The sequence below is a fragment of the Vombatus ursinus genome, unplaced genomic scaffold (genome assembly GCF_900497805.2).
Source record: "Vombatus ursinus unplaced genomic scaffold, bare-nosed wombat genome assembly UNPS02014809.1, whole genome shotgun sequence".
Lineage (NCBI taxonomy): Eukaryota > Metazoa > Chordata > Mammalia > Diprotodontia > Vombatidae > Vombatus > Vombatus ursinus.
The window spans coordinates 17,960,767-17,986,225 of NW_020954587.1; the positions used below are offsets into that span (position 1 = coordinate 17,960,767).

Here is a 25,459-nt window from a genome sequence, read left to right on the forward strand (position 1 = left end):
TTCTTCTGAACGTTAGGTAGGTATTCATTGTACCAACCAGAGACTCAGAGTCTGTGTCATATAGGGTAGACCTTCTCTGGGAAAATTACTAATAAGTAAATTCTGAACAATCAAAACTTGAATAATGGCGGTTCTTCAGGCTATTGATTTCAGCTTTTGTACAAATATCCTTTCAGGTGACTCAATGGCTCCAACATGAATGAAACAAACAGTAAAGACAAATTTTTGAACACATGGAATTTTAAGTTCACAGATATGTAAACAGGATTTTCTCCTTTATTCTGCAAATGCAGGAACATAAAAATGCCCTCCAACCCCCCCCCCCCTTCAAATGCCCTGCTGCAAAAAGCAGCGTTAAAAAAAATTACTCAAGTAACAAAGCAGCTGCCTCTTCATTTAGGGGAAAGGTGGGGAGAAGAGAAATTAACGGTATAACATCAAAGCCAAGAAAAGCCAAGACAGTTTTTTTTTAAATGCACAGTATTAATAAAATTTTTACGAGCACAGTGTGTGGATTATTTTGTGCAACACTGAATACCTTTCTCCCAGGGCACTGGGTGAACACTCTTATACCCTATTCTGTAATCTTAGATTTGTTTTTGGCTTTGGCTATTTTTTCATCTCCTGTACTGATAATTTAACTCCATTAATTTGTGTTATAGAAATGTAGCAAGACTACCTCTGCCCAGTAAGGAAGGGCACAAAATAAGTGAGGAAATGAAAGCTTGAGTTACGTAAAACAGGTAGCATCTTAAAATCCTTAGTACTAAAGAAAAATATGTATTTTAAGCTGGAGTTTTGAGTCTTGATTTTTTTTCCCCAAACCCCACTCTCTCAACCACCTCAAAAAAAAAACAGAAAACAAACCAATTATTTTGTGGGTTAAAAAAATAAAAACACCCTAACTCCTAAATGGGCCTATTATTAGGCAATAATTTGAATATATCAAATTATTTTTTCCTAAGGGTCCAATTGTGTCAGTAAAGGAATTTGTCTTTCTACAAATTAATTAGGGCAACACCACAGAACCAATGAGAAAAATAAAACCTTGATTAAATCACAAACACTAACAATTAGCTCTTCAAATAACATTTTAAAACCACTAACTTTTACCTTATATGGTCAAGTAGATTAAAATGCATCTAAAAATCAACTATTACAAATAAAAACCTGCTCCTGTGAATTCAACTACACAAAGATGTATTTTTTCCAACAAATATAAACAATTTTAACTGTCTAATTTAGACTTCAGTACAGCATTAACAGCTCAAACTTTAAGATGCTGAACATTTCTTTTCCGCTTCAGTGCAGTGTAGGAAGAATAGCACACATTAAAGTTTGTTACGAAAATAGAGTTTATTAAAAACATCCCTATTGTTTGAGGAGCTTTCACTGTTACCTTTTCTTAAATTAAAAAAAAAAAATAGAAAGCACTTCTAATCACGATTTGTAAACTTTTTAAAGTCAAAACTTTTAAAAAGTTACAGCAAAAGGGTAATATTTTATTCATATTTTTGTCATTTTGTGGCTATTTTAAATAGAAGGGAAGCAATCAAATTGCTTGTAATTCCCCACCAACTACTGAGGGGCTGTGATATAGCAGAAGCAAATATAATACAGCATCTGTCTGTACACCTCAAGCTCTATGCTTCAATGTCACTGTCACATTTTGACAAATTCCAGTCTCTAGCGAGAAGCCTCTACTCCCGAGGCAGAATCCTTTTCAGGTTCATCAACAGATGAAGTAGCCTCTGATGGTAACTCTTCAGTAGGATTTATAACTGTTGACTCCCCTTTATCAAGTTCTGAAATAGTGTCTGCGTTTCCCACTTGGCTACTAGAAGGTTCAATGGTTTTATCGCCACCTGACCTATCTGTCACCTCAGGTTTTTCTTTCCCTCGATTTTCTTCCTTATCTCTACGAGAATCTCTCTCTCTAGAATCCCTATCTCGATGTCCACTGGATCGTCTCCTCTCTTCCAAGTCTCTGTGCCTGTCTCGTTCAGGGGTTCTTCTTCCCCACTCTCTCCTTTCACGGTTACTATTATCTCTGTCATCAATACGGTTACCATAGCGTTCCCGATCATTTTCTACCCGATTTCCAAAAGACCTCCTCCCAAATCTTTCTTGGTCTCTACCTGAATTGAACTGCTGCCTATTTTCATTTCTAAATTGTTGCTGCTGTTGTGGTTGCTGTTGTGGTTGCTGTTGCCTTCCATCTCGGTCTTCAGCTCCACCAGGGCCTGGTCCTGGTCCTCCAAGTCCTGGCATTCCACCAGGCCTAACAAAAGGGCCATGGGGTGGAAAGGGGCCTTTCATTCCATGAGGTGGTGGCATTCCAAAGCCTCCTGGGCCTGGAGGTGGTCCTCTGTGCATCATATGAGGTGGCATAGGACGAGGTGGCATCAAAGGGAATCGTTGTAAATGAGGTGGAGGCATTCCTGGAGGACGCTGCAAGGGTATTAAGCCAGGCCTAGCACCCAGGAGACCAGTAGATGGTGCTTGTAACCCAATTACAGGACCAGGCGCAACTCCTTGAGTGCCTAAAAAATCAATAAGAAAACTCTTAGAAACAGAAGAGAAAGCACTATTTCATTACAACCACTTTCCCTGTACATACCAGCAGATATTGCTCACAAAATTAGATCTATACCTACTCAATTTTAAACAACATCAAATATCTACTGTTCCTACCACACACACGTTATAATTTTGCAAGGTATCATAAAGCTCTGAGATTCATAATGCAGATTTTATACAACAGTAATGATACAGCAAACTAAACGGGCAATTTTATGAGACACCAACTTTGGATCAAATTCCTGTGGGTTTTTTTTTCCTAGTCAGTTTGAAAGGCAATTTCCTAAACTATCCACTAATAGAATAAAGTACTAAAACACTGGGGCAAATGCCACACACTTATTAGAATTCAATTCACCCTTGCTGAGTCATTAGAAAATTGTTAACCCAAACCTTGAAATCCAATGTGTCACATATAATGTTAGAAAATTACTAACATGTTTTTGGAGAATTTAACCCTCCCCAGATTAACTATGCTAACTATGGCTGTTAATTCACATTGTCACTGAAATACTTCAAGGTACAAATAAAGGCACACAAAAAGTAAAAAGTATTTATTTTTCCCAAAATGCACAGCCAAAAGTCTTAAATGTTGCCAAGCCAAGGTGATTTCAGCTCCTCATCTTCTTTCTTCTTCTTCCAGAAGCATTAAGAACTGGCAAAGCAAGTTCTAATTAGCATCGTTTTTTTTCATTTTCCCACCACTGTAGGGGGTCCATATTTGGGTAGTGATTACCCCAATTCAATACAAAGCAAATTAAGGGTGCAACTAACCATTTGACAAAGGTTAACTCTCTTTTTGGCACAAGTAACCTTAATGTAAGTTGCCCAAATAGTGAATACACAAAAACCTAACAGTCCTCTTGAAATGGCTCTTAAAAAATCATGCCTGGTCTTCCAAACCAGAAAGTGAAAGATTAGGAATAGCTTAGAGACTCCACACTAGAAAGTTTGTCACCAAGTGAATTCATTTGGTCAAAGCAATTCATAAAATACATTCTCCCTCACATAACGATTTTAATGATAAGTATGAGTTACTATGTTCCTTGCTAAGCTAAAAGTTTGAACCTGAGTTTCACAACTAAATACAATGGTGTATTTCACCTTTCTGTAAAAACGAAGATGACGAATAATTTTCCTTTTCATTTTTAGACTTGCAGAAGTATTTTAAAAAGTCAACATTAGAAATCTTTTGGTGATTGTTTAGTGTTGTTCCTGTCTTCATTGCTCTATATAATCTTTTATATTTATTTGTAAAAAAAAACAAAAAAAACCCCTTAACATTGAATGTTGCATAGTAAACAGAATTTTCTGTAGTTTCTAAGCATCAAATCAAAATGCGTTATGAAATGTAAAGTAAAGCTACCTATAGGCCAAGTTCCTTCTGTTAAATCATGTTTATTCAGCATGTATTAAAAACACAAAATCACTTGATTTTAAAAATAAAAACAAAAAGGTAGCACAGTGGATAGAGCACCAGCCCTGGTGTCAGGAAGACCTGAGTTCAAATTCGGCCTACCAACACATAACACTTACTAGCTGTGTGACTCTGGGCAAGTCACTTAACCCCAATTGCCTCAAAAACAAAACAAAACAAAACAAAACAAAGAAACAAAACCCAAACCACACCAAATCAACAACCAAACTCCCAGCTCAACTATAATGTTTTAGGCAATTCACTTACTTGTCTATATGCCACAAGAATCTTCTCAATGAATTGGTATATCCACTCCATGTGCATGTGTGTTAATATTATAGGGTGTAGGTTACACATAAACACAACATTTGCTTCAACAAATGCATGATCTCATTAATTGCAAGCATTACCTCTTGTGTAGATCACGAAATGCCATCACCTTCTAATTGTGTAAATTTTTCATAATTTTCTCATAGAAGAATCTACCCATATGCTGCAAGAGGCTTACTTGCCCTTTATGTATTTTTACATGTTTACTACTGCTGATTTTTGTTATGTAATAGGCCCACTTCAATAATATCACGGACAATCTCACTATCCCCAAAAAGGTGAGAGGACAGCAGTAATTGACTCATATACCAACTTTCTCATTTTTATAAAATCTGGACAAGAATTATCTCTAAATATATGAAGGGTATCTTGATTTTAAAAAGTAAGGGAAATGCTGTTTCACAATCATTTTTTATAGTAGACTTCATATATTCAACCAACTAAAGGGTACAGAGAATAAGATATCCTACCATACTTGGCACAAATTGATTACAAAACAACCACCAGCACAAAGCCATAAAACAAAACTCAATAGAAAATGCAGTTCTCCAATAAGGAATGTATGTGAACATACATATATGAACATAGAAGATCACTTAAAAATTCAACTAGATTTTTGTTCTGCAATCTTCTTATTACTAACAGTGAGACAGAAAACAGATGCCTTTTGAAGGTATTTGCCATGGTGATGAAGAATGTTCTACACAAGGTCCAACTCCCTTCAAGTGGGAGTGAAGGATGTGTGTGGGGATAGAAGGATGAGAGAGAAAGAGTGTCCTCCAGATGCCCTTGCCATTATGCTGATGGCATCTTGGTATATAGAAGGACCACAAGTAACTCTGACATTTAAGTATTTAAAGAAAAGGTTTGTGTTCATACAAAATACCAAAAGCACACTTTGATTTTAAGTAGGTAATTATGAAAAGTAATGTGTGTATAAAAATAATACCTGTCATTTAAAATAAGACATTCCAGATTGTTTTTTTGCATAACAGAAATTAGCATAAGCATTTCCCTTCTTATAACAAAGGTTTTATTACCCATCGTCCTCTACTATCATTTTAAGTCTAACACATTGCTAATTTAGAGACATTTAAAAAGTTGTCCTATTTCAGACTTAAGCTGGGAAAAAAGGCAATATACATTCTGATCGTCAAATGTGGTGAGGAAGAGAAAAGGGGGAGGGGGGGCGGGGAAGAGGCCGAAAATCTGTTCCTAGAAGATAGAACTGCCCTTTAAATAGATTACATACATATAGCACCTGATTTACAAAGTGATTTCTTACATTTTATAAATAAGGAAACTGAGGCTTATATACATGAAATGCTTTGTTGATAGCCACACAACTAATTGGCTGTTGGTGCTTGGGCTCAAATCTAAGAGTTTTGACTACCAAGTCACCTTTTTCTTATTTTACCATGCTGGTTTTATGTAAACAAACAACTGTTTACAGTTTTGGGGGGAAAGGGGATGGGAGGATAGTGGTGGTGGTCAATCTGTAAACCTACTGGTATAGGGAATTCCCTACAATGAAATTCCCCTCTACCAATGAAGATCAAAAACTGTTCTGAAACTTGGAGAACACTGGGAACACTGAAAGGTCAAAGTGGTATGTGCCCAAGTCACACCTGCAGGGCGTGTCAGAAGTAGAACTTGAACCCAGGTCTAACTCAGCCCAGGCTTCTCTAGAGATCCACTATCCAGTGCTTCTTAAACTGTGGGTTGCGACCCCACCTCATAGGGGTCGCAACCCACAGTTTAAGAAGTGTTGAAGGGGTTACGAGTGGGAAAAATTTTAGAAGAGCTGCTTACCAGCCTTCAATGTAATATTTCGGGTTTGGTTAAAATGAAGCAAACTTGTATACCAATTCAATACATATTTTGCAAATGAAATTTCTCACATGGGTCTTTGAACAAGTTTTTCTCCTAAGGACGACCTAAGCTGTGCTGATTGCTTTCTTGTCTCCAACAACTCATATCCTTCCAAAGTTGCACTGCCATTAATTAAGCCTATATGTGAACAAAACTACCACCTGAACCTCAGTCTCCTTTACTATTCTTTTTTCTCAAGTCATGATTTTAGCTTACATTAAAAGCACCAATTATCCTGAACATAACTAATACCAACCATGCATGCAGGTAGATAGAGAATAGTTTAGACAGTGAAATGATTTCTAGTAAAAGTTGAATAATCATCAAAAATGGATTATCTTCTAAACGTCAGAGACAACTATCTTCAGGAGCAGGGACAGTTCAATTTAATCTAATGTAGTAACTGTTTTCAAAGGGGAAAAAAATCCCAAAGCTGAGGTAAATTGGGAAATTTCTGTGGCAAGATGAAATTTTAAGAAAGAACAGCTTTTCCTGAGATGCCTATTCTGAACCATGTATGATGGATGACAATGAAGGTTGTTGAGGCAAACGTAAGGAGGAGGTACCGTGCCTTCTACATCAAATATGCTCAGAGGCTGATATAATGTACCAACAGGTACAGTGTATAGAACAAGGTGAAAAGGTTTAGAGAGCAGCATTATGGCAGAAGTTCATTATATAAGATAAAATTTTTGAAGTGATCTTTTCTGCTTATAGTTTTTAAAATTATTTTTCTTTATCATCTTAAAACTAGTCAATATATCAAGTGAGTGTAACATCACATACAAAGTTTCTTACCCCTTCTGCACACAGTTATGAACCTATTTTTCAAAAACCAAGTATCTTGAAAGTCATGGAACTGAAAGGACTCCTCTCACTACAAACACATGGTGAAAATCTCAGGTCCTCACTGCTACTCAATAAACTTCTCTATTTCTGATTATCTGGCTCATACCACAAAGCTACTGTTCCAAACTTATTACTTTTTTTTTTTTTACTAATGACTCTAATCATACCCCAGCTTCCCCACACTAATAGGATGAAATAAGAAGTGAGACTTTATAACAAAGAAGACAGAACAACAACACTTAACTGGCTGCCAAAGAAGGCATGTTATCTCCCTCTGTGACACAATTAGGAAAAGAGAATGTCCTGGATAGTTAGACATTTACTTGTCTCAAGGTAGGGGTAGATTAGCCTAGGACCTTCTTAGGCTACTCCCAACATTAATGGCCCTGTGGTTCAAGATGCAGGCAAAATGGAAAACTTATTTGTAACCTTAAGTCAGAAAAATAAGATAACTCCTTAGAAGAATGGATATACTCAAATCTTTTTTTTTTTAAAGGCAGTTGGGGTTAAGTGACTTGTCCCGGGTCACACAGCTAATAAGTGTCAAGTGTCTGGTCTGAGGCCGGATTTGAATTTAGGTCCTCCTGATTTCAAGGCTGATGCTCTATCCACTGCGCCACTTAGCTGCCCCTGGATATACTCAAATCTTTAAAAAAAAAAAAAAAAAAAAAAGGTGGAGAACTTTAGGCCAAGTTATAGTTTTGTGGCCCTCATAAGGTTAGTTTTGACCATCCAAGCTATGTAGCTAAGCTTGTTAAATTTAGGGACAGGGAATGGACCTGGGATTTCACTGACAAGGAAATGAGTACTAATCCCAATTGGTAAAGGTACTAACAATACAGACTGACATCTTTTCTGAAACATATTCTTGGAGAGTTGCCTAAGGCACTGGGAGTGACTTAACTAGGGTCACACAACCATATCAAAGCAAGGGATTGAACCAGATCCTCTAGGCTCTACAGTCACCTCTCTATCAACCCTTTACAAGGCTACTTCTATTGCAAAGAATACTAAAGTATCATGTTTCCATTCCATTAATAGGCACTGCTAGCTGAAGAAATCAGGGTTAAGTTCAAGGACGACTTTGGCATTAATTCAAAGTAAAATGAAGAGGGGACAGCAACTCAAAGCTAACAGCAGTTGTAATTCTCATAACATCAAATCTGTCAAACAAAATTAACTGTGAAAATGTGACTAAGGAAAAATTAGAAATCTCTCTGTATAAGATGAGGAAGCAGACCATAATACATGAGACACTTTATAAAGCAGCATGGGGTCAGGGGGCAGCTAGGTGGTGCAGTGGATAAAGCACTGGCCCTGAAGTCAGGAGGATCTGAGTTCAAATCCCTCAGACCAAACACTTGACACTTACTAGCTGTGTGACCCTGGGGAAAGTCACTTAACCCCAATTGCCTCAAAAAAAAAAAAAAAAAAAAGGCAGCAGCAGCAGAATGGGGTCAGGACACGTAGGATAAATTAAATGAACAGCATTGGAAAACTAAACTCAAACCAAAAGATTCAGATCTAGAATATACCTTAGAGAGTCTATTCTAACCCTTCATTAAAAAAAAAAAAGCTGAAATTGAATCCCAGGCAAAGTTACTTTTCCCAAGGTCATACAAATCTTTATATTCCAAATCCAATGTCCTTCCTATTTTCATGGTGCATTCTCCAATTCAAGAAACATTTAGTAAGGACAAATAAGTACAAGACATTGGTAACAGTATTTTGCACATGCCATTTATCACACAAATGGTGGGATAAATAGTGCCTGTTCTCAAATGGTTTATATTCTACTAGGAAGCTTACTGATACAGACATGCTTCAATGAGCCTACTGCACAAGAAAGGAGAAACACAGAAGCTAAAGAAAAGGGAAGAGCTACTAGAAAACCTTTCCAGACTATATATGTCAATGAACTAAGCAGGAAAAAAGACAAAATGCAGAGAGTTAAAGGATAGCAGCAGGAGATACTGTTTTGGATTGTTTACTGCTATAAATTCAAGAGTTGAACATTTTATGACTCATAGCTCACAGTCACCTCACCATTTGACCAGTAGACAAGTTATTAACCTTTGATAAAAATAATAGCTAACATTTGTAAAGTAGCCCCTTCCTTTAAGGTTTGCGAAGAGCTTCATGTGTATCATGTAATCCCCACAATGAAGGAGGTGCTATTATTATCCTCATGTTATTGATGAGCAAATTAAGGCTTTCAAAGTCACACAGCTACTGTGTTTAAGTCAAGATTCAAATTCAGGCCTTCCTGACTCCAAAGTCAGGCAACTTATTTACTTTGTTACCTAAAGAGCGAAATATAATGTAGTTATGTTAGTAACAAGTGAGGAGACACTCGCCCCAACACAAGAAACGTGGGGTACATAAAAAGGGATACTTTCATAGTAGGTAATATGAAGGTGAAAGGCCTTTCCAAGTAGTAGATAAGGGCTGTTCCATCCCTTGTGAGCTCCTCAGACCTAACAGACCATGCAAGGCTAGGGTTACAAAATGGGGCTTTGGAGACAATGGAAGGCTGCAAAGTACAATTCTCAATATTCATTTTTGTACCTCAGTGTAAATTTGATTTGAATATTATAGTCCATTTGAGTCAGATCAGATTGAATTTAGACTAGAGTGCAATCAAAATAACATGGATAAAGGGAGGCAACCTGACACAGATTAACAAGTCTGGAGACCTGGGTTCTATCTAATTAGCTCTGCCATCACCATGAGGTATTTTTCCCTGCTATGAAACAAGTCACAACCTCTCTGGGATTCAAATTTTCCTCATCTTTAAAGTGAAAAATTGGATTACATTAACTCTAAGGTCACTAGCAACTATAAGTCCAATCACTGCATGAAACCAAAACCCAAGAGAATTAAATTAACCAACCCAACTCTGTGTATGTAGGAAGCAGCAAAGTCTGAATCTGAAACCAGTCCCTCTGGCTTCCCTACCTTCTCTTTCTGCTACTCCTCACTTATTTCATCTGTAAAATAAAGGAGCAAGATGAATATGCCTACTAGTTCTAAAATGCTACAATTACTATATGTATAAAGTATGGATACAGATGGACAAAATTTACAGTTATCTAAAATACTTGTCTTATTTCAGATGTAAACTCATATTAACAGATGGAAATATTAACACAAACACATGGGTTATGGAGTGCATTATAAAAATGTTTTTTAAGATTTACCATTATTTTTATTAATACATTTAAGTATTGTCAAATGAGTCAACTTTACTACTTCACAGATAGGCTGTGTAGAAAAACTTGAAGTCAGAACATCAGGAGTATTAAAAGTAAACAGTCATTGTAAATGAATAAAGACAAAGCATTTTTGAAGTAAATTAATTACTTAATCTGATGTAAAGTAATTAATCAGTATCTCTAGAATACAGCAATAACACAAGCCTAAGTGAAACAAACCTGGCTGCACAAACTAATTCATCATTTGGAAAACAAGTAGTTCCTTGTGCCTAAGAGTAGTTCGATTTAATTCCCTAGGCACTGTAGATACAAATATGAAAAACAATGCTATCTTCACGGAGAGTTACAGTCTAATGGGGGAATAAGACATATACAAAAATAAGTATGATCCAAGGGATAAAGAAAGATTCAAAGACCTCTTCAGAAATTTGAGAAAAGGTGAGAACCTTTTCAACCAGGAAGATTCAGCTATTATTTTATGAATGATGCGGTCAATCTTAAAGGAAGAAAAGCATCTGAAAAGGGAAATACAGGAAAGGTGTACATTCCAGGCATAAAAAGTGCCACGAGAGCAGGACACAGTACCTAATATGTAGGAATTTAAACAAATGCTTATTGATTTACTGATGGGAGTTAATTAACTGTATAGGCTAAACAGTGTGAATAGTTCATTTTTTTGGTTCATTCACTCATTTTTTAAAAGTTTTTTCTTTCTTTTTTTTTTAATTTATTATTATTATTTGCGAGGCAGTTGGGGTTAAGTGACTTGCCCAGAGTCACACAGCTAGTACTAAGTATCAAGTGTCTGAGGCCCGATTTGAACTCAGGTCCTCCTGACTCCAAAGCCGGTGGCTCTCTCCAAGACTGTGCCACCTAGCTGCCTCTTATTTTTTTCCCAAAATTACATAAAGAAAATTTTTAATATTCATTTTTACAAGATTTTGAGTTCCAAATTCTTCTTCCACCCTCTCTTCTTCTGAAAACACAGGCATATGTAGGCATATATAGTTTATACATAGGCTATCATTTAAAACATTTCCACTGAATAGTTCATTTTTGCTGGATCACAGAGGTCATGAAAGATAATTGTTTTAGGTCAGATCACGGGTCTAAATTAAAGCTAGACTGTGGAAGACCTTAAATGGCAGACAAGCAATAAGCATTTATTAAGCTGTAACTATATATGCCAGGTACTGCAAGCAAAAAGAAATGCAGTTCCACTCTCAAGAAGACTACATTCTAAGAGGAAAGAGAATACAAAAAAAAAGGGGGGGGGGGGGGAGAATTTAGGGGGAAAGAGAGGCCACAACCTGTGGGGAAATCCACAAAGTCAGAAGCATAGTTAGGAAGGGAAGGAAGGTTGTGGACATTCTGGACCTTTCCCCCAAATGAAGGCACTAGGAGGAATCACCAATGATATAAGGGGACAAAGGGATATTCAAGGCTCAGGAGGTTGCAGAGATAGATGGATCTTAAATATGGGGGTAAGTAGTTTGTATTTTATCCTATAGACCAGGGGCTCTTAACCTGGGATCTGTAAACCTGCTTTTTAAAATATTTGATAACTGTATTTCAATAACTGATTTTCTTTGTAATCCTATATATTTTATGCATTTAAAAACATTAATCTAAGGAGGAGTCCATAGGCTTCACCAGACTACCAAAGGGGTCCATAACACAAACAAGGTTACAAACCCCTACAATACTGTCTACTAAGGATTCAATTATGAATTGTCAGTAAACCCTAAAACACAGTATTAGATCATTACTATTACATTTTCACATTTACATAGCATTCTACAATTGAAATTAAAAAACAAACGAAAAACCCCCAACTTTTCCCCCTCAAGTCCCACTCCAATGCTTCACTATTACCTACATGTGATATGGGTTCTCAGTGGTTAAGCCAGGTTAGAGCAGACTTTGCAGGGTACTAGACCAAGATGCAGGGTCTTCAAAGTTGGATGTGAATAAGGACTGTCTTATCTGATGACCAATCAGCTAAATTCAGATAAACATGTTACAAACTTGGGTATAAGATGACGAATTTTTTTAGTCATAACAATTCTTGAAGATCACATACTAAGTCACAGGAGATATAAGATTTTATAGTTGAGAAAAGTGAGGCTCACAGAGTAACCTTATGATTCCCTTACGGTCATACGGCTTAGTAACAGGGTCCATGTTATTACAGCAAATTTAAACATGTTTGAGTTCCACCATAGCATTCCAAGACTACTTCTCTCCTTACCACTGTTTGTGAGAATTGGGATTGCCTCAATACCAAACCACTGGGGGTGGCTCCATGTGATGAGACAAAAACTCCATCCAACACGGTAAAGTATTAAGAAGGTAGAACAGAATGAGTTTGAGGGGAAAGGGTGTAGTTGGCAAGAATCGATTCTATAGAGAGTCTATAGCCTGATGTGAAGAGAAGGACTGCCTGTTTCCTTCTTCAATGCTACTACCTACTGCTTTTGAGCCCGGTTTCTTTCCTCCCTGGTCCACAGAGTAACAACTGGTCTCACAGTTGTTTGTTTGTTTGTTTTTTTTACTTATCTCTGAAGCAGTCCTTTTGAGGTTTCCTGAGAATTTTTAATGCTAGTAGCAAATGACATTATATATTCTTCTTTCTATAGCCTCATCTCTTCTTTTTTCTTAGTTCCTATTTGGAAAAACTGTAGATATTAATGAATGTGGGTAGAAAAATGGTTGAAATTTAGATTCATCTACATTTCAGAAGAAAAGCACAGTAAGCTGGGTTTATTCTCATCACTCCTACCATTGAAGTTTAGTGGGCCAGTAAAAAAAGAGAAAGACCAGGAAATCCCAAGTAGTAGTGAGGGGAAAAGAATCAATCAATCAATAAGTATTTATTAAGTGGTTACAACATACCAGACACTATATTAGGCACTGGGGATACAAATATAAAGAGCAAAACAATCCTTACTCACAATTCAAGTGGTAGAGACAAATACATATGAAAATACATACAGTATTTACATAAAGTTTATTTATATTCACAGGGAGGACAGTAGCAATTGAGGTGATAGGGAAAGGCTTCATGAAGATGATGGTGCCTGAGCTGCATCTCAAAGAAAGAGAGGGACTTTATGAGGCAGAAGTGAGGAAAGAGCAGGAACGTGATGGCAGGCAGAACAAAAGCATGGAGATGGGAGGTGGATGGTGAAGGCCAATCTAGCTGGATCACAAGAGACAGGAAAGGGAGTAACATCCAATGAGACTATTTAGATAAGATTTGGGCCAGGCTGTATAGGATTTTGTTTGTTTGTTTGGACTAAGAAAAGAGCTTTTAAAGTTCTTTGGGTCCCTTGTTTCAAACAACCAATGAGAAGATTGGTTACATTTTTATGCTAAATTAATCAGTTTTCATTTGACCATCGTATTTTTTTAATCAATAACTTGCTTAAATAGGTTAGGTTGGAACTGTTTTAATTTAAAGTTGAATGTCATCTTTTTCTCTTTAGCTTTCTATTAATTTTCCTCAATAGGAAGCCACTGGAGTTTGTTGAATAGGGAATCTCATGGTCAGATTTATGGAAAATTACTCTGGCAGCAGTTTGTAGGACAGATTCAAATAGTATGAGATGAGGTAGGGTAAAGTTTAGGAAGCTATTGCAAAAACACAAACGAGAGGTTAATGATTAACAGAATTTGAACTAGGGTGGTAACTGTGTGAGGGGAGAGGAACTGGAAGTAAAAGATAACTGTGAAGTTAGAAAGGAATTTGGTAACTGATTGGATATATATGGTAAGGAATCCAGGATAATGCCAAAGGTACAAACATGGGAAGTTTTAAGGATGGTAGTGTCTTTGAGAGAAATAGGGAAGTTTGGCAGAGGGGAAAATTTGTGGGGAAAAGAAAACGAATTCCATGTTACATATGTTGAGTTTAAGATGTCCATGGAACATCCATTTTAAAATGCATGCTGGGCGACTGATGACCTGAGACTAAAGCTCTGCGGATACACTGAGGCTAGGTATGTAGATCTAAGAAGTCATATGCAACATATGAGCTAAACTCATAGGAGCTGATGAGGATACCAAAAGAGTATAAAGATAAAAAGGGCCTAAGACAAAATCCTTGAGGAACACCCATAGCTGGGGTGTGATACAGAGAAGCCATCAAAAGAAACTGAAAATTAGTTAGAAAAGGAAGAGAAGAATTCCTTAGGACAGAGTTGTGTCATGAAAACCTAGAAAGGAGAAAGTATCCAAGAAGAGAGGGCAGTCAACAGAGTTAAAATACAGTAGACAGATTGAGAGGGCTGATGACTGGGAAAGATAATCTGATTTGGCAATTAAGAGATCAACGGTACCTTTAGAGAAAACAGTTTTAGTTGAATAATAAAGTCAGAAGTGAAAATACAAAGGATTGAGAATAGAAAGGAGAGAAGAGGTAAAGTGTATATGCAACCTTTTCAACAAGTCTGACTAAGAAATGGAGAAAAGATAGGACAATAGCTTGAGGGGTCCTGTGGCAACTAAACTACCTGGTCAGGCTTGGGCAGCTATTCCATTGAAGTAGGCAGACTCTCTGTATTCCCTTAAGCAAAGACATTTCAAGCCATTTGGTAACTAAAAATACCAAATAAGAAGTATTGTTGCAATCCATAGAACGCCATTCAGATTTACAAAGTACATTTAGGTTCTGTGACTCAGAATATTACGCATCAATGGGACAAAAATAGGAAAATATAATTGTGTATTTATACTGTTAAGGGTCTTTGTTAATAAAAAAGGCATTTGTCCAATTGAGCAGCTTTCTTTTAAAAATTTTGCAGGTTACTGTAATGTGGAAACATTAATCAGCAAGTTTTCACTATAAATCAATGAAGCAAGCATTATTAGGTTTATACTATCTGCAAGGCACTGCACTTGGCACTGGAGATAAAAAAATAAACAAAACAGTTGTCCATAAGGGGCTTACATTTTAGAGAAACACTTATAAATATGTACTAAACAAATGTAAGGTATTTTGGCAGGGCGGGGAGAAGAGGCGCACAAGTAGCAGCTGGGGGATCAGGAAAGGACTCATACAGTTGCATTTGAACTAAAGTGATGAGGTAGAGCATTCTGGCCATGGAAACAGGAAATGCAAGAAGGCCAATTTGGCCAGATCTCAGAGTGAAGAAGAGTAATATATAATAAGCCTGAAAAGGTAGGTTGGCTCTACGTTATAAAGAACTTTAAATGTCAAACACAAGAATTTATATTTGGTATTACAAACAGCAGACGTGTATGGCGCACCATAAAAACTATGATTTAGAACTATCACTCTGGAAGTAGTACAGAGGATGGATTTGAGAGAAGAGATACTTGAGTCATATATGATTTGAATCACTGTGAGTAGAGCTAAGACAGTTTAGTTTGAGATACCTATGGGATTTACCTCAGACAAGAAGAATCCCTATCTCTTGACTAAGGCCAGTGCTTTTTCTCACCTTTTAAAGTAAGGCATGCTAATCATTTTTTAAAAAAATAAACATAAGAAAAAGAATTCAATGAAGTATTAACCACTGGCAAATTATTAATAGTAGGCTGAACTATTTTTTCATACCTCCTAAAATGTATATAAATTGATCAATAGGTTTCCTTAAGCAAAAGATCAGACTTTGGGGACAAGTGTACATTTAATGATTGAATATAAATAACTCTTTTGGATTATTCACAGTATTAGTCTCCCCATTAGCACAGCTAAATTTTGGCTATATTTAACCAACATTTGTATTTACAAGGACATATATGTAATAAAGATTATTTTCCATAACAAAAATGGTTTCACCATTTTTAATTCATAACAACCAGCACAAAAATAATTTAAGCTGAAAATTGTGATTTATCTGTATAACTCACTGGGTGGGAATGGTATGGTGTTTATATATTTATATACTTAAGTTATATACTTAACCATAATGTATATAACAAAAGCTATGTTTCTCATAATCCTACGACAGATATGAGGTTATGTCAATGCCTAATTCTGTATCATTATGACTAATGCTGCAAATATAATGGCCAATCTAAATACTGATATAAAAAGTTAAGACTGGCACAGCCATACTTCACCCAAGACAAAAAACCTTAATTTCTTGTCTTATGCTAATGAAAAACAATTTTTTTTAGTGAAGAGTAAGAATTCATATTGGCTAATGAAAAGGGAAACACCAAGAGGATTACAAAAATAATCTAATTAAAATAATTTAATTATTTTTGTAATCAGGAGGATTTTCTGCTTCATGAAACATCTTCCCATTTTCAAGAGCTATATAAAGGTATTAGTTTTCATTTATTTGTTCTTTGAAAAACCCAAATGGGAAGAACATAAAAAAATTAACTCACCAAGAAGTGAAACAGGCTGGGTAACAGGAGGCGCAGCAGGTGGAACAGCAGACCCATACATTTTCGCACTGTCACCAGATTCGGCATTTCCTCTAGCCCCAGACACCACTGTTGGAATGGGATTTCCAATAGATAAGTCTTTTGTAGTGTCTTCATTTATACCAGCGATAGTAGCTAAGGAATATAATCATATCAACATGTAAAGCTGAATAGCTGATTCCCCTCCTTATTTGATAAAATACCTTGACGTCCTATATGCCCTCTGTTGTCTCTTTCACTCTCTCCCTCTCTCACTCACTCACACACAAAACAAAGGAAAAAAATGCTTACAATTTGGGATGGTTATTGGTGGAGTGTGGGGAGGAGGAATAGACACTGGTGGTGTTATAGGAGGTGGGGGTCCAGGAGGAAGAAAACCTAGAAAAAAGAAAAATAATCACAATTTGTACTTTGTGGTAAAACTATGGAAAACATCCTGCACTGAGTCTGAATCCTCATAGACAATGAAATCTGTCACAGCTGCTCCTATTTGTAGATGACACTGTACTGAGTACATCAAGTCTCAGAATACGATACTGACTCCTCAGTAAAATACAAATTTATTCGTGGGAGAGTAACCTATCAATCTGCATAGTAAAACAAAATGAATGAAAAATGTATATTGTTATACCACATAATTGAACAGCTGGCCCTTTGAGTTGGCCTATTAGCACAGCAGATGGACAATGAACTAGGCACAGATTTGGAGAATGAAAGTTGTTCAGGCTACACTGAATTTTGGAATTATAAAGTGATTTCAACAACTCCAATCTGTTCCCTGAAATTAAAACTCCTCACCCCATGGAAGAAATATGACCACGAGTGCAATACAACAATTCCAAAAATATCAAAATAGTAATACAAATCATAAGAGAGAGATGAATAATTGGTCCAATTATGCTGTAGCATATTACCAACACCATCAGAAATGATGTGAAAGATGTCAGGGAAATTTATGACTTAAAGAGTATCCACATCAAAGAGATCTTGAAGTACCAAAGAAATATAGCTGAGCCAAGACTCTTACTCTAATGTTCTGTCCATGACAACACTGCCGCTTTATAATATATCTGTCACCCCTGACTGAGTACCACTATATTCTAGGTCTAAGTTAGCATTATTTTCTTAAATGAGTTAGCAATACCTGGTGGTAAATGCATTGGGTTGAATCCTGGGCGTAAAAATGGTGGAGGAGGAGGGGGAGGAACTCCATGACCAAAACCAGGTGGGGGTATTCCTAAAGGTGGTGTGAAAGTAGGTGGCTGGAGTGTACCAACTACTGGAGGACCTGGTTGGTGTGGTGGTACCTAAAAATGGAGACAAGAGGAAGATTTTATACATACGATAGATATACCATATACAATACCTGTAAATGTATGTATAAACATGTAATAATCAACGTAACATAAATAATAAAATACAATTCCACACTATTAAAAAGAGTTGACAACACCAGTTTACAGTGTGAGATTCAACCTAATCTGTACAGATTCTAAGGGCTGTTATTTAAAAATAATTCCATTTTTTTCAGTTCTATCTATCTCGCATAGAAGAGAAAGGCGCAACTATTATCATGGCTTGATGTTTGATTTTACTCTCTTATATATAGTAAAATATGATATGCTAAGATTTGGACTGGATGGAGTTAGAAATGGTTAAATCTACAAAATGGTAGTAGTGATTTTTCAAAACAAATATTCCAAGGTCAATAAAAAATATTTAAGTACAACAGTAAGCAAAAGCCTATAAGTTATTGTATCTTAAAATACTGTACCTAAAAATATCTCACATATTTAAATACATCAGAAGGCTCTGTATAATAGAATGAAATAACAAGCCTATTCATTTATCGTTTTATTTGTTTTAAATAATATGCTTTCTCAACCTTATACCCCAACCACCCTTCTCCAACTGAGAAGACAGAAAAACAAAATACATTAACATATACTCAATCAAAAAGTGAGTTTTTTCTTTTAATCTATTCTTATTCTCAATTGCTTTTCTTGTTATTGCCATAACTAGCTTTTCTAATACTATATCAAATAATACTGGTCACAATGGACATTTGTGATTTTCTCTGATTTTACTGCAAGAGATTCTATTGGATCTCCATTACATACAATGCTGGTTCTTAGTATTAGATATTTACCTTAAGAAAGCTCAATTACTTTTTTTTTAAAATAAATTTTGAACAGAAATTAATGGGCATCATATTTTGTTAAAAAATACTTTTTCTACATATTAATCTAATCACGCGATTTTAACAGTGTTGGGGTTTTTTTGGTTGATGTTGTTATTAATATAGTCTACTATGGTTAGAATTTTCCTAATATTGAAACAAACTTGCATTACATAATTCCAATCTAATCTATGTGATCTTTTTAATTGTCAATAATTTCATTAATATTTCATTCAATACTTTTGAGTTGACAATCAATAGGAATACTGGACTTTAATTGCTTTCCTATGAGTGGTATCTCCCTAGTTTATGTGAGACCATATTAACTATCAAAGAAGCAATTTGTGGTAACCCTTCTTCTTTTCTAATCCTACATTTTCTGGATGCTATTTTTGGATGCCATCTTTTACTTGTGGGTAATTCCTAAATACAAGAAGATCATTTATATCTTTCTTACCTTTAGGTCAATTTTGTTTCTTAATTTGGGGTCAGATAATTTGTGATATATCATTGAGCTTTCAGCAGCATATGGAGAAACTTACCATCCACTGAGAACCTCTTATTAAAATTTGAACTTTTAGTAGGACAGCTTCCATGATAATAGCAAACACTCTTTGGCAAACATATAGTTTTATTTCTTGCTTGTTAGTCTTAAGAAAACAAACTTTTCTTGGTGCTGCAACTCATGACAAATTTTGTATGATTTAAAGATGTGTAGAAGACCTCTTGCGGGAGAACAGCCCTTAAAGCTGCATTTAGCATTTGACTCCATGAGAAAATTTTATAATCAAACAAATATAAAAGTTCTTGAGTTTTTATCTTTCACTTAACTGTGTTATTGTGAAGATATGGTCTACCAGAGGAACTAGTTCGTGAACTGAGTGAGGAAAAGGAAGACCTATGTTCAAATCCTAGCTCTTCCCCTTACTCTGTATGACCTTGGGCAAATCACAACTTCTCTGGGCCTTCATTTCTTCCCCATTTGTAAAATGAAGTCATTATACAAAGTGATAGCTAAGGTTCCTTCTAGTTGTAAAATCTATGATACTATAAAAGTCTGCCTGTTCTGTTTTCATTTTTTTATATTAAATCACTTTCATTAAGACTTTATAATAATAAAAATATACAGCTTAATAAGATATCAAAATTCTTTCAACTAGGCCATGATTTTTTTCTGATCTGCTGCTGTATTTTATTCTTTAAAATGTCTTGAAAAAAATTAATCCCTTAAGATTTTCTTTTTAAAAAATATACAAAAATATTTTTTCTTTCCCTCCCAAACTCTTCCATCAAGGGGGCACAGAGAGAATCTTTCGTAACAAATATGCATAGTCAAGCAACAAAAAATTTGGTCATGTCCAAAAAATTTAAGTCTTGTTCTGTATCTTGAGTTTACTACCTGAAGACCAATTTGACATTCATTTCATAGGTTGCCATGGCCAACTTACCAGTGCTAATAATAAGTATTTGACACTTGAGTTCGTCACCAATATTGATACCATTATACACAAAAAAGAACAGGGGAACAAATTCCTTGACCAAGTAAAAGGAATGTTTGTGTTGTTAATGGATCTGCCAGGTTAGTAAATCTGCTATGTCAGAATTTGGAGAGTCAAGTGGTCAGGGAAATATATCTGACAAGGACAGACAAAGGACTGTAGATTTAATTAGGCCACTGTTATTTTGCTTTTGGCCTAAACTCTCACAATGTTAGCATTGTGGCAAGAAAAGTGTTAGCTACGAATTTAACAAATTGAATTAACTTATAAAAAGGAAAATCTAAAAAAATTAAGCTCTGACTAGAAAAAAATATTAAAATGCCACCAGCAACTGACCCCATAAACATGTCCACAAAGAGTAGCAAATAAGTACCAGAGTAGAAAGCCACCAAATAAGTAAAAAGATACATAAACTGGCATCAAACCACTGTAGAGGGCAAGGAAAATTGTGTAATAATCTGTAGAATAAATTTAATACTTGCTTTTTTGCTAGCAACAAGCAGGATCCACATATGTACAGAATATTAAGTTCACGTCCATCTCTAAGAGATTGGTTTCTCCAAAAAGTACTAAAAGAATGCATTTGTAGCATCCAGGTTATTACAGATAATCAACTATTCCCTGAAAGAATGTTAATACTTCAAAAAGGAAATACAAGAAAGCATTTTTTTGAATGGCAAAGGGGAATTTTGTCAGGAGACTGGAGGAAAGAAGAATGTGACACAGAAAAAGAAAGAAAAAAGGATCACTCAAACATTTGCAGTGATATAACAGCTATAAGGTTCTTGCTGAAGAGGAAGGAAGTGGATTGTATCTGAAAAGAAGCAGCTCCTTGAGCACCAAAACACAATGATGGGGTCTCACAGAGTACGGTCAGTAATGGACAAAAAATAAAGAGAAATACAGTGGTGGTTGGTGAACATCTTACCCACTCCTGACAACCATGTGGGATGCTGATTTGGTCAATCTGTCAACCTGGCACAACAACAGACAAACCTGTTACATTCCAGGAGCATACAACCACGACATTAAAAAAAAAAAATCAGTCATCCAACTTTCTTGGTCCTCCAGGACATTTTATATTTTAGGAAAAACAAACAAAAAAAAATCATCAGACCTTATGATGCAACTTATAACCACCACTTACAGACAATATCTAAAGAGGCAAAAATAAAACTCTTATTCTCAAATATCTATACACAAATGTCCAAAATAATGGATACAAAACAAGATCTTCACACATGGAAGAGAATTTGTTCATAAAAATTTCTCTGTGACTCAAAGGAATGGTACTCATGACAGGAGTTTGGCTGTGAAAGGATATACTTTACTAAAAAGAAACAGAGAAGATACATGTGAAGAAAATGAGGAACTGAAGAAAGGGAAACTTAGTGGACAAAATTGTGGTAAAAATCAACAAAGACAGAAATAGAAGCAAAGTCGAAATACACTATAGATAGCAGGTACCCCCCCCCCCATCCCAACCACACCTATTTATCTGGTTTTCTTTAAATATTCTTTTCTGGCTTAAAGCAAAGCAACCTAATAATTTCTTGACTTGATGTAATGATAACTTCATCATTTATAACAGGGGTGTAACTGACCTGGGGTCTATGAACACATTTTATTTTAATATTTTGATAACTACTTCAATTGCCTTCCTTTGTAATTCTATATTATATTATCCATTTAAAAACATCATTGTGTGAGAGAGGATTCTGAGAAGATAGTGGAGTAGGTCAGAAAACTTTCAGCTCTCCAAATTTCCTCCACAAAAAAGACAGAACATTGCCTCAGAGCAGCAAGAATAAACACAGTGTGAAGTAGTTGTCTTCCTAAGACAATCTGAGAAGACCCCAAGAAAGACTGAACTGAGGTATGGCCCAGTGAAATGCAAACACATCCAGGGCCTACTCTGTAGAACCAACAAACAACAGGTCATGGGGGCAGCTGAGTTGAGAGGCAGCCTTAGTCTTAGAAACTTTCACTTTGTAGACAGTGTGGGTGTCTGACAACGAACTATGAAAAGATTAAAGGATCTTCCACTGTGGAGGGACACCACACACAGCTGTGCTGACCAGACATGTCTCAGCCTGCAGCTGAGGGGAAAAAGAGCTAGCACACACCTCATAAGTACAGTAGCAAAGAGTGGGGACCTTGCTGGCATTTGCAGGAGAGCAGAGTCCCTGGTTTCAGTTCCAGGGCAGAGAGGACAGTTGTAGTTTGCAGCCACCAGAGGGACCATAGGGAGCAAGATCATTTGCAGGGGAGTGTGGCTAGGGGCCCTACCTGTAGCTTAGGAGTAGACAGAAGAGCCCAAGGTTGGGCTCTAAGATAAACCTCAGAAAATAATGGTAAGAAGGACCTGAGACTTGGGGCATCATTTCCCATACCTTAGGACTATAACCTTATTACACTAATAGTTGCTAAAAACAAAATAAAACAAAAAACAAATTAAAATGAGTAAGCAAAAGAACTTAACCACAGATAGTTACTGTGGGGACAGAGAAAATCTGGGCTCATATTCACAGGAAGATAATGGAGCTAAAAAAGCCACCTTTTTCAATGAGAAACGTCAAATGGTCCCAAGCACAAAAAGAGTACTTGGATGAACTTAAAAAATCAAATAAGAGAGACCAAGAAAAAGTTAGAAAAAAAAAATAAGAGTAATAGAAGAAAATCAAGGAAATTATGAAAAGAAAGTCAACCAATTTGAAATAGAGAATTAAAAACTTAAGGAAAAAATAATTCTGTGAAAACTAGAATTGGGCAAGGGGAAGCTAATGACGTTCTAAGACACCAAGAAACGATAAAACAATCAAAAGAAGGAAAAAACAAAAAAGAAAGTGAAACATCTCATCAGAAAAACAACTGATTTGGAGAACAGACTGAGGAGAAATAATATAAAAATAGTCAGACTACCTGAAAATCATGATTAAAAAAAAAAGAATCCTGATACCCTGTTACAAGAAATTATCAAGGAAAATTGCTCTGAAGTTCTAGAACAAGAAGACATAGGAAAAATAGAAAAAAATCCACCAATCACTACCTGAAAGTGATCGCAGGAGGAAAACCTACAGGAACATCACAACCAAGTTTCAAAGCCCCCAGGTTAAGGAGGAAATATTGGAATCAACAAGAAAAAAAATTAAATATCATGGAGCTACAATAAGGATTACACAAGACCTAACAGCTACTATGTTGAAGGTCTTGGAATACTATATTCCATGGAGCAAAAGAGCTGGGGTTACAAGGGTAACTTAACCAGCAAAGTTAAATATAATCTTGAATGAAAAAAAAATGGACACTTAATGAACACAAAGACTTTCAAGTTTTTGTGACAAAAAAAATCCAGAACTTAAGGGAAAATTTGATATATAATATTCAGGAGAAATATAAGATAAACACTAAAGACCAAGCATAAGAGATTCAATAAGGTCAAATTGTTCACTTTGTATATGTGAAAATGTTAGCAGTAGTCTTCATGATTGTCATCATTACTTAGGTAGTTTGAAAGAAAGGCATGAGCTGAGCTGAGCATGATGTAGTAATTCTTAAAAAAAATAAAACTGTAGGGAGGGATAAAGGAGTAATTAACTCACACAAATGAGGCATAAAAGGAAAATTTGATACAAAAGAAACTTTAGAAGAGGAGAGGGCAGTTAGTGCTGGATCCTTACTCTCATCAGGAATGGGTTAAAGAGGGAACTATATATATCTAGAATATTAAAGCCTTCTAAATTCAGAAAGAAATAAGAGGGTAAGGGGATAGGGTAGGGAGAGAGGATAAGGGAGGGACTGTTAGAGTGGTGGGTAGGTTAAGGAATAGAGGACAAGGTAGTGGGTAGAAGTAAAGCAGAGGAGTGAGGAGGGATAGGGTAAACAGAGTGAGAAGGATAATGAGAAAAAAGAAGAAGGAAAATACATAACAAGTAATTGTAGCTTAGAATGTGAATGGGATGAATTTACCCCATAAAACAGAAATGGAGAGCAGATTAAAAATTTGAATTCAACAATATGTTGCTTTTAGGAAACATTAGAGAATATACACAAAGATAAAAATAAAGGGCAGGAGTACAATTTATTATGTAAAAAAAGCAGGGATAGTAATCATGATACCAGACAAAGTTAAAGTAAGAATAGATTTACTCAAAAGTGAAAAATACAGAAACTACACTGTCAGCAATATTATTCAATATTGTTTTAGACCATTTAAAATACCTAGACAGTATAAAATACTTGATGCATACCTGCAAAAACAGACACAGAAACTATATGAACGTAAACACAAAACACATTTTATGCAAATAAACTCATATTTAAATAACTAAAGTAATATTATTCATGGGTAGGTAAGCCAATATAATTTTTAAAATGACAATTTTACCTATTAATGCCATCCCCATTAAATTACTAAAAATTATTTTACTGAGTTAGGAAAAAAAATAATAACAAAGTTCATTTGGAAGAGCAAAAGGTCAGGAACTTCAAAGAAACCAGGAAAAAAGATGTAAAGGAAGGAGAGTCAGCAGTATCAGACCTTGACTGATATAAGGGAGAACACTGCTAAAGTATAAAAAAGATAATTTTAATTATCTTAATATCTTAATTATCTTTAAAATAAAAGATTATTTTAAATTAAAATTTTCTTGTATAAATAAAACCCATGTAGCCAAGAATAGAAGGAATACCAAAAAATTGGGGGAAAAAACTTCCATAGACCATCTGTCAGATAGGATGTGATTGGGTTGGAATATTGCTATGGTGTAGGAAATGTTAAGTTGGTTGATTTTGAAAAACAAGGAAAGACTTGAACCTATGGAGGAAGATGCTACCCACCTTCAGAAAAATACATGACAAGTGGAAATAAGCATAATGTTTATGTTTATAGATATCTATACATATGTACATATATCCACACGTAACTGTAGCCTTCTTTAGGGTGGAGGGCAATAAATAAATAAATAAATAAAATAAAAGGTACACAGTAAAAAAACAAAAGAAAGCCAACAAGGAAGCAAAGAAAAGCTGAACAATTTTGAAAAGAATGTGTGGTAGTTATTACATAGGCTTTCTTGAAATGGAAATTTATTGTTTTGTCAAACTGAATCCTCTC

General features: G+C 35.6%; 1 protein-coding gene across 6 annotated transcripts in view; it reads right to left on the reverse strand.

Annotated features, from left to right (window-relative positions):
• Positions 1-1,409: 1,409 nt before the first annotated feature.
• SCAF4 (SR-related CTD associated factor 4) overlaps positions 1,410-25,459 on the reverse strand; it is a 107,784-nt gene continuing 83,734 nt past the window's right edge. For 4 of the 6 annotated variants that reach the window (XM_027875558.1, XM_027875554.1, XM_027875555.1 and 1 more), the window contains 4 exons: positions 17,810-17,972; positions 16,957-17,043; positions 16,627-16,800; positions 1,410-2,543 (listed from right to left, as the gene is read on the reverse strand). In XM_027875558.1, coding sequence (XP_027731359.1) covers positions 1,687-2,543; positions 16,627-16,800; positions 16,957-17,043; positions 17,810-17,972 — 1,281 coding nt within the window. In that variant the 3' untranslated portion in view covers positions 1,410-1,686. The remainder of the gene's footprint in view (positions 2,544-16,626; positions 16,801-16,956; positions 17,044-17,809; positions 17,973-25,459) is intronic. The other 2 variants (XM_027875557.1, XM_027875556.1) reach the window with 1 other exon arrangement.